The 10,608-nt window shown below is 34.9% G+C and overlaps 1 protein-coding gene across 3 annotated transcripts; it reads right to left on the reverse strand.

Moving 5' to 3' along the window:
* Positions 1-5,380: 5,380 nt before the first annotated feature.
* LOC111807196 (RNA-binding ASCH domain protein) lies at positions 5,381-10,608 on the reverse strand. 3 transcript variants are annotated; one of them, XM_023692799.2, is made up of 12 exons: positions 10,451-10,608; positions 10,151-10,370; positions 9,068-9,246; positions 8,923-8,986; positions 8,762-8,810; positions 8,542-8,596; positions 8,375-8,462; positions 7,391-7,509; positions 6,860-6,985; positions 6,321-6,414; positions 6,052-6,206; positions 5,381-5,691 (listed from the first exon to the last, which is right to left on the reverse strand). In XM_023692799.2, the coding sequence occupies exons 1-12, from the start codon at positions 10,451-10,453 to the stop codon at positions 5,632-5,634; spliced, it is 1,212 nt and encodes a 403-aa protein (XP_023548567.2). In that variant the 5' UTR covers positions 10,454-10,608; the 3' UTR covers positions 5,381-5,631. The 3 variants fall into 3 exon arrangements, with proteins under 3 accessions (XP_023548567.2, XP_023548570.2, XP_023548573.2); XM_023692802.2 differs by having other exon boundaries at positions 8,923-8,983; positions 10,451-10,607; XM_023692805.2 differs by lacking the exon at positions 5,381-5,691 and having other exon boundaries at positions 6,108-6,246.

Raw genomic sequence — 10,608 nt, forward strand, 5'->3', positions numbered from 1 at the left:
AACAACCACTTTATTTGGGAACGACCCATATCTAGGATTTAGATCTGAATTTAAAATTTGGATACAACATATGTCTGTTGTGGCATTCCCCACAAACTAGTATGAATCCTTCTAGATTTTTTTGTTCTCACTCATATGTATCCTAGAAAAATATTTAGGAGGTCACCCAATATAGAATTGCTCCAAACAAAACACGCTTAACTATGAAGTTCTGGATAGAGTTACTAAATAGAAAGGTGCACCTTGGTATAGATAGTGATTTTCAATTTTTTAAAGTCTTTTTTAACCATTCTATCCTCAAAATCCCTCTCATTCAAATGTGATTTTAGTTTATTCATATACCTCTCCTTTACTCGGATATCATAATTAGTGGATAAGTATATTGGTGGGTGGGCAACATGCATCACAAAATGGTAGTAGAGCCACATATCAAATTTAAGTTGCATGGAAAAGAATTTTAGGTTGCGAGAATCACCGACATAGTTACATGAATAAAGCAAAATGCTTAACAATATTTGGTTGAATAAAACTCGATTAAATAAGCGAGATTCTTCAGCAAAAATATTCTTAAAAGAAGGCTCAAATAGATCATTGTTCTAAGAGAAGGAATGTTAAGAGTGTGATAAATATTGATACAAAACTTGTTATTTCAATGGCGCAATTTGTGGTTGAGTTTATCTTCAAGATAGGCCATTTAAAAAATGATACGTAATATCTAGCTTGAAGACGAAAGAGAATGGTTGATATGCTTCACAAATGAATAAGGAATGACTCCTAACTAGCTTTTAGGTGGGTGGATATAAAAAATAAAGGCCTAGTGTCATATTACTAATAATAGAGTTAATGAATAATGCAAATACTGCTGGAAACAAAACCTATCGCATTGATGTAACAGTCAAAATTACTAGAAGGACGATGATTGAGTACAAATAAGGTGTGTGCTATCTATTATAATTGTTCAGAAGAAAATTTTGAAATGGAATTAGGTGACTGTTCTTCTGTATTTAGCTAAGAAACATCGCCATATTTGCAGGTGATTGATATCCATGATTTCTGTGTTGATTGACTTGTACTGCCCTTTCAGAATTATTTTTCTGGCGACATCGAATCTTCTGTATGTCCCCTTTTATCTCAAAATTTACAAGGAAACTTAAGAATTCGACACTCATCAATTGTATGACCACTTCTATTGCAGTGCTTACATGATTTGTCCTTGATGAATTTTGAATATGTTGTCTTCTTCTACATTGCTGCTGCAATTGAGAAATTCTCGGTAGGTTAAGGAGTTACCTGACGCTGCATCTCTTCTTGTACAAGTAATGAATAGGCTTGCCTCACATTAAGGAATGGAGTCATCATCAATATGTTAGATCTCACCGTTTTATAAGACTCATTGAGCCCCATGAGTAGTTGCATCAACTTGTCTTCTTCGCGTTGATCAACATGTATTTGACGTTGATTACAAGTAAATGGCGTGCGGTGCACTTCCAATTCATCCCAAAGTGCTTTGAGCTTGGTGAAATATGCTAACAGTGTCATGGTTCCCGGTGACATCATTGCTATTGACTTTTGTATCTGAAAAATTGCTGGAGCATTCTTTTGTGAGAATTGATCGTGAAGAACAACCCACACTTAATAAGCTGTCTTGGCGTGAATAATACCTTTAGCAATATCTATTTCAACGGAATGAGTTAACCAAGATATCATATTGTTGCATTAATTCCAGAAAAATTCATTTGATTGGAACAAGTGAATATCGTGGCTGATCAGAGTAATAAATGAAATAAGTATGTGTGGAATGCATAATGAATGAAATAAGGATGTGTGGAATGCATAACTGATCTACTCCAACCTAAATTGTCCCATTTAATTTGATTTGTGTGGAATGCATAACTTATCTACTCGAAGCTAATTTGTCTCATTTAATTTGATTTGTGTGGAATGCATAACTTATCTACTCGAAGCTAATTTGTCCATTTAATTTGATTCGTGTGGAATGCATAACTTATCTACTCCAAGCTAATTTGTCCCATTTAATTTGATTGGAACAAGTGAATATCGTGGCTGATTAGAGTAATGAATGAAATAAGGATGTGTGGAATCAACATTTGACGTTTTGAAGCTAGAATTCGCTGATTCCGCCATAAAGGAAATTTTAATGTTTAAGAACTTAATTGGCTGATTCACCTCAAGGCTTTAAAACGCTGCTAGGAGAAGGTTTCCACACCCTTATAAAAAGTGTTTTGTTCTCCTCCCCAAACAATATGGGACATCACAATCCACCCCCTTTCGGGATCAAACGTCCTCGCTGGCATTCGTTCCTTTCTCTAATCGAAGTGGGACCCCACCAAATCCACCCCTTTGGGGCCAGCATCCTTATTGGCACACTGACTCATGTCTATCCCCTTCGTGGAACAGCGAGAAGGCTGACACATCGTCTAGTGTCTGACTCTGATACTATTTATAACGACCCAAAATTTTTTATGATGTGAGAATATATATCATATATTGAGGATAATATAATATATATCGTTAAGGGAGGAAATTGGAGAGGGGAAGAAATGATAGAAAATGGAGGTAATTGTGGAGAGTAAAAAAAGTGGGGTGTGTATATATATAATATTACACTCGATAGTTATGTATAACTCCATGAGACAGACTCAATTTGGTTAGAACGTAACTAAGTCACTTTAGACCTCCCACTTATTCGATACACCATACGACACACCGTAGTTACATATTTTCGTCACCTCTGGTGGGCTGCCCTACTCTTAATAGCAGGATTTCAGGCTCAAACTATGTAAAGAATGCAAGAGAATGTCGTAACCGACAAATGTCATATTCAAATTTTGAATCTTGATCCAAATCTTTGGTATGAGACATGACTGTGTCATAGGAGATGTAGAAGAACGTTAGGGCAATTAGAGACCGAATATGGATTTTAAAACCTAATTTGAATCCTAGATATAGGTTTTACTAGGTTCATGATTTTAATACCTGCCATGTGACCTTGTGATCCATTCAGAAGAGTACTTAGGTTCTACTTTTCTGAAATAAATCAAACAAACCGAGGGGTTTAGAGTTTTGTCTTGTGTGTAAAAGGAAGTAGACAACCTAATAGGATCCACTATCCTTAAATTTGTCTAGAAAGGTACGAGGAACCACATAGGTACATAAGTTAGGGCTTAGGCAATAGACTAATCAAGGCCTCAAAACTAGACCCGAGAAAAAAAAAATCATACATATGGCTTATGATCAAGTGTAAAGTACCTTAGATGTTGCGCCCATGGACACGATTAAGAAACTATAAGTAGGTGACTTACTAAAAATTTTAATTCCCACTCTAATTCTTTATTATTTTTTAGATGTCAACGAGCAAGTGGCCCTAGAGATAGTCTAAGTTTTAAGTGTCTCTTATGGTTTTTAAGATGATGTATGATTTATTTAATGTATGTGCTTCCATATATACTCGTTCTTCACTATTATGACTATGTATGATTTATACCATGAAAAAGTATTTTAGTCTTATAAGGAATTCAAGACATTATATACGAAAGTTTTATGTACATCCACATGTATGTTATATACTCATAAGATCAAGGATTTACTTCTCCAATATGTATTGTATAGACGTATACCTATGATATATTACTTCACGTTCTATTTGATTATATGGTTTTGGTAGTGTGAGAGTGCACAAACCCATAGGTAAGCCTAGAGTTTTTGTGAACGATATTCATCTAGTAGATTCACGTACGTATGCATGTGCCATATATAGAGAACTACAATGCATTCAAATTCATTGAAAATGAAATTAGAGTTCATATATCATTTCAAATCCCGTTAGATAAAAATATATTTGCATATGTGTGCCTTCTTCATCTCCGTAGTAAGGTAAGTTCGTAGTTAGTTTTGTTTTCGATATGACTAAAATGTTTTAAATACACACCCATAAGATTTACCAAACACAAACCTTGTTGTAAAGTAGATTTACGCCATAATCACTTAAAAGTAAGTCGAGGAAAACTTGAAAGAGCGTGTTTTAAGCTAAACCAAAGCAATTGAGGATTGGTTTGCAAGTCCAATCACGCCCAAAGCAATAATAATGGCAAGATGAAAGTACAATAATCACAATACTAAATATCCAACTCCAATGGTTGTTTTCACCATTGTTGGTTGGTGTTTCTTAAAGTTAGCACAGATTAAGAATACGTCCCATCAGCGAGCTAACTAAATATCAACTTGTTTCTTAATGAGTTGTTCTCTTTTGTATTGTTCTATAAATTTTGAATTAACAAGTTGGATAAGATGTTATAAGCCAAGAACACATAATATTAAAGGCTAATTTGTGGAAATTACCAAAGTTGGTGCATCATGATCAACATTATTTGAAGCCCACTTAAGAAACAGATTGTGACAAATCAGCTGCCTTACCCTCCCAGTACACAATATTCAATATGAGATTTAAACATATTTGACACAATGACATGCTTCTAAGAACTTGTTTTTCCTCTAGTACATGAAGATTTGAAGTTTGTTTCTTTTCTTTTCCCCCCCGAAGACCATTAACTCGGTCTTTACAAGCTACGTTATCACAACTCGAAAAAAATGATTCTAAGTAACAATTCAAACATCAAAAGTATAGTGTTTGACAGAGATATCATCCTATACTAGTAATAGTGTTGTTGAAATTAGAAAAAGACATCGTTGAGTGATCAAACGGAGCTGCTTTGATTAAGATGAGTTAAAAGAGTTTCTACTTCAACCGAAATAAAATAAGAATGAGAGGATTAAGAAAATGGGCAAACTACTCAATCGACTAAAATTGACCAAGACTGTTGCAAGTAGCTTGAGAATCTCGAATCGTCGTATCCGAGTATGCCCATTATAGCAGTAAAAGGCTGGCAGGACACGACCAATCATCATACAGAAAGAGCCTGAAGAATCTCGGAAGGTCACAATTAATATTCAAAAGCAACAATATATGTAGATCGGTGAAAAATCCAGCAATGAAATCATGATGAAGCCAAAATTTTAAAGTTTATGGGTCTGAGTTTCATGTTGAAGTTTATGATCAAAGTTACGCCACCAGCCGAACATCTGATATTGTTGTTCTGGGGTCGAACAGCCCTATTTGAAGGTTCATAAACCAGAACGAAATAACATCGAAACAACTACATGAAAGAGATGCATCTAACCCATTTGAAACTGTGACAATTAACAGTTATTGTAATGAAAAGAACCTGGACTCTTTAAATACAGCTAAGATCAGCAGATTGTTACCGTGCTGAAACAGTCGTATCGTACGAAATCGAAACAGCTTCCAGAAACTGAAGGTACATACGAGCTATGAAGTATGAGAACAAACGAATGCATACAATGCAAGAATGTAAATGGTGTTCATATAGTTGAGCTGACACAATAATTAGTTCCACAGTTGAATTATTGCATACATACACTGTGCATAAAAATCTGATCATGTGATATAAAGATTCTACTTTAACCAAAGTATTTGATCCGCTTCCCAACAAGAATCTCATTTCCTGTAGCTAAGCGGACCAAGAACATCAGTAGAACAGTGTGTAAATATTAAAATGTAATTTATAGTTAGTTCATTACCAGAAGAAAATATTAGTGCTTCCATCTCTTCCAATGCCCATCTTCCATGTATGGCTCTAGAAATCCAATGAACTGAAATGATGCAAAAAGTACAGCAACACTGTAAATCTCCCAAAGTACTCAACTTTCTCCATGGAAAAACTATCACTCCTCAAACAATTCTTTGTTGTTGGAAAAACTATCACTCCTCAAACAATTCTTTGTTGTTGTAATGTAGGAGAGGGAGTAAGTATAAGTAGCGAGAGGAGAAGAGGAGAGGAGGAGAGGGAATAAGGAGATCAACTCAAAGAGGAGAGGGGCGAAGCAGCTCGACCGATAGGGAGAGGGGCAGAAAACAGTGAAACCAAGTAATATGCATCAAATTGAGTTGGTATATATCAATTACTTCCAGATCTATAGATAAGAGAACGGGGCCTCATATAATAACGATACCTTGTTTCCATCATTCGACCACCTGGCACCGTACCCTTCTGCTATCCTTATCTCAAAGACTATTCCATGTGGTGCAACCATATGAATATTCAACCAGCAACTATGAGCTATCAAGTGAACAATCGTATTCATGGCAAGCCGATTCTTATCCGAATCTGGCGAAAGAGTTTTACAAAGGATGATCAGTCAAGTACACTGTCAAAAAAATTTAACATCAAATCAACTTTCAATCTTTTCCCTTTCATATATAGAAGAAAGAAACTGCTCACCGTTTCCATGAAAAGTACCCCAATATTTACTACTAGATCGATGGTGATGCTTTGCCAATGCCTTAGCTCCATGAGTTAACTTTATGCCTTTGCCCTTGATTGATAAAAAAAAGCGAACCTTCATAACTGGGCGACATAGGAATTACGAGGATGCAACTAGAGGCAAGGGAACAGCAGGAGAAGCATGATTCAATGTTTCCTTTTCAAAAAGAAACAAACTTTTTCACCAAATGTTACAATGTAAGGAACTACCTTTAAGGAATATACAAAAAAAAATTCCCTCTACCCAACTGAAGAAAATACAAGAATAAGCTCTTGCCCTCATAGCAAATCATAGCAAATCACCAAAGTTAATCTTCATGTCAATTTTAAAGTTTGCGATAAATGCAAACTTAACGCATACAAGAAAAAAGGGTAGGACAATATTTATCGACCACACGAGTCTTTCAGATAGTTTGAAAATGCTAAAAATATTATCGAATCATATCTTATTTAAACTTCGGTTTATATGTAACTCATCATGGAATACAGAAACTAACCTCAGGTTTATATGGAAGAATAAATGAAGATAAAAGAGCTGATCTTGGTGGGGGAAGAACATCAGGAACCGTTCCTGCGGTATGTGTCAAACCAAGAAGACCTTGAAGGCCTTCATAACTCAACTCCTGGACTAGAGAATTAGATAATCAATACAAACTAGATACCATGCAGAAACATGTCTCATGTCAGCCAACGAACCGAAAACTTTAATGTTCACAACATATAATTGAAGGGCTTCTTGAATGCAATTCGTACCATTTGATCACGTGTACTGATACTACTCTAATATTCCTTATCACTTAAAAAGTTCTTATGTTAAACTTGTGCTCTCGAGGTCATAAATCGGTTAACTTCATATTATAAATCCTACAACTTTGGTGACTGGATTGTAGCATTGATGTATAGCATTGGAATGAAGAATTTAGTTCAAATCAAGATTTAGTCCAAAAACTACGAAATTGTGACTACATGACGAAAATTTTTTAAATATCGGTATTCGATCATGCATTTTAGCAAGAAAGAAAACTCACTGAGATTATTGCAGCTAAAGAAATGTAAGGCTGAAGTGGCACACTTGAAATACATATAGCAAGAACACCGTCAGCTATTTCTTCCTCTTCTTCGTTCAAAAAGTTCAATATTTGCAGACCTGAAAATATGTCCATCATAATCGTTCACTATGCTAATTCACTGTTTTAATTCTTAACAATTTCTCCATCTCAAATAACGGTAGAACTAAACAGACCAGTCAACAATCAGGATTTTGAGAAGAACATGAAATTCATCAAAGGAGCAACTCAAAAAAAGTTGTTTCTTTAATGAATTTCTTCATCCAGTTAACCTGTTATATCTGAGTCAATAAGAATAACTACCAAACATGTCCTAAGCAACACTTTTTCTGTTTCTACAAAAACTCGGTGACTGTTCGGTATCTAATCAGCTTCTGTTTTTAAGTTCGGGAAACAATAAATACTAAAAGTATCCTAAATTTGCATTTGGCATGCTTTTTTTCACCAAATATTTCCAGAAACAGTAATCTAGGTAAGTCAATATTTTAATACTTCATTTTTTAATATTTTCTTCGTTTTCGAGTTCAATATTTTTAAATTGTGGCGAACAGCATAAAATTTTCTCTCTAATCTCCACCTCCCCTCAAAAATAGAATTCATTTCATTACTTAAAGAAAAATAGATCGTAGAAAACAAATGTTCCGTTTTCTACCTTTTCAAAATTCAATCACAAACACAGTTCTCGTCTTTTAAATTTTGTTTTTTTTTTTTAAAAAAAAAAAAAAAAACTACTTTCAAACTCTGCTATCAAATGTATATTCAGATTGAAGAAATACAATCTGTTTATAGATCAGGAACCAAACGGAGATTCATATATCATTTTAAATCTTATCAAAATTTCAAGAAGTTTGTATTAGATAACAAAGTAGTACAGTTTCCGATATAGAAAATGTTGAATAAATATTCAAATAGTCAAGAAAAGCTGTATAGATTTACAAGAATTACCTTCGTCAATGCTTTCAACTCCAGGCAGGATGCATTGAAGATTTTCAGACTCCAACATATCATAAATTGACACATACCGACGAACATCCTTCAATACTCAATAGTTTAACAAGTTACAAAGAATAATGCTAAAGGGAAACAAAATAGAAAGCAAGAACACAAGTTACCGAGATTTCAAATACAAGACACTTATTGAAGATAATCAGCATTCCTGGTTCAAGTCTGCAGCCAAAAAGGAAAAGGGAAAATCAAAACTAGAAATTGGCAATATTAAAAAGAATAAATAGTCTAGGATAATTAATGGTACGGTACCATACTAACTTTGTCATATTTAAGGGGAGAGTTGAAATCAAAATTGTATGATAACATGTGATTAAAAATAAATACCTATCATATTTGGCCAAAGCGTACTTTCCTTCGATTGATTTTTGGCCATCTACAAACAAATTTAGAAGACAATCCATGTCGAAGTAATGAATCAACAAACTAAGAAGCTTGGATATACCTATTGCTCTAGACTAATAACATTGGCTTTCAATTCACAATACCTTTTAGCTGCATAAAGAAATGTTCATCGACATGAAGTTCAAGGGTAAGAGTTTTAAGTATCTGCTGAAATAAAAGGTCTTTTAATGAAGGATAAAGTCAATCTTATCGGTTACTAACAAAAAGGAAATTCCATATCTCATTTACCTCTACCATTTCAGACCCCTTATCCATAATCAGCTTCAGCCATTCTTCCTCTTTCTGCTTTAAAGAACTTTCTCCATTCGTCATCAACATTCTCTTATACATTGGACAGAAGGAGCCATAACAGATGGAATCCCACAAAGCTGATGATAAACGCTTGTATAAAGGATATGGAGGAACTCCTTCATTAAAAAGAACCATACAATTTTATAGTGGTGCGATCGAGCTAAATCAAAAAGTCATCATAACGAGTTATTGCCAATATGAACAGGCCATGAAATATGTTCTTTTAAGTAAGCGTCTCCATTCTCCTCCATCAATCCCATCCCCACCTGAATAGGGAAAGTAGGAGGGAGCTCAATTCATTCGTAGAACCGTAGGATTTTCTTTCGCACGAATCATTAAAGAACAAACATTATCAACGTCCTCAACTTTTAGAACTGGTTCAGACTGGATTAAAAAACATATTTGGTCCCTGTACTTGCATTGAAACAATGATCTGCTCCATAAACTTTTGTATCATCCCCTATAGTTTAAAATTTTTACAATTAAACCCTTATTTGAGAAAATCCATCTAGGTGAAATACCGACCTTCAATACGTAGCAATTAAAACACGCGTAGTCCTTGATCGATTTCTTCATCTACATATGGAAAACAATCCTTTTGCACCTTAGTGGGATTTTCTAGAACAAGAACTAATCGTTATTAATCTTAAACCAAAACGACCAATACGTTATTACAAAATTTAAACTACATGGGATAAATGAAGACGAGTTACTAACTTAAAACTCTTGTTGGGGGATGGTTCATAAGCATAATGCAACAAGTGAGCCCGACATAGAGTTATAAAAAGCTTCTCAACGATCTTCCTTCGCTAATTTCTTCATAAAACCACACAAATCTTGCAATAGCAGTTGAAGGGAAAACATAAATGAAGGCTACACAAGCGTACATTACGCATTTCAAGTTTGAATTAAGCAAAAGAATCCACGGTGCTTCCAGAAAAGATCATACTAATCCACATTCTTCATAGCAAAACAAACAGAGAATATACTGAAAATAAACAGCGAGTTGTGTATTTTTACCCGCTGTGGAGTCTGGTAACGAATTGGAAGTGGATGGATCATGTTTAAGGAGACCAGAGCAGAAGGCAGTGGAGAGACCCAAATCAAAGTCTAGGGTTTGGTTAATGGAAGATTGCAAAACGAACTTGAGCAACTCCTGCACGCAGTCCTCGACCTTGATCATAATCAGAAAGACTATTGGACAAGATGCGCAGGGCTCCAATGTTTTCACCTTCCAAATCTGACGAATGAAAATAATAAATACACACACAAAATCTAGATTAACATGATCACAATTATCTTTATACCTAACAAGCTTACCATGTTTGCTCCCAAGTTTGTTGATATCAAGGAGTAGAAATATCAACTTACTTTAGGTCTACGAGAGGAAATCCAAGGTTTCTCGGTGCCTCAATTCTTAAACCACGAGAGTGAGTGTTTCATAATGGATGTGGCAAACTAGGCCACCCGATTGTACA

Source organism: Cucurbita pepo, chromosome 12 (assembly GCF_057944985.1).
Source record: "Cucurbita pepo subsp. pepo isolate OVF chromosome 12, ASM5794498v1, whole genome shotgun sequence".
Classification (NCBI taxonomy): domain Eukaryota; kingdom Viridiplantae; phylum Streptophyta; class Magnoliopsida; order Cucurbitales; family Cucurbitaceae; genus Cucurbita; species Cucurbita pepo.

Bases quoted from the DNA above. Each gene is read 5' to 3' on its own strand.
- LOC111807196 (XM_023692799.2), bottom strand. The intron at 9,247-10,150 runs GTAAAAATACAC...TTTTTAATGAAG, and splicing joins GTTACCAGACTCCACAGCGG to GAGTTCCTCCATATCCTTTA. The intron at 6,207-6,320 runs GTGAGCAGTTTC...CTCTTTCGCCAG, and splicing joins GGGTACTTTTCATGGAAACG to ATTCGGATAAGAATCGGCTT.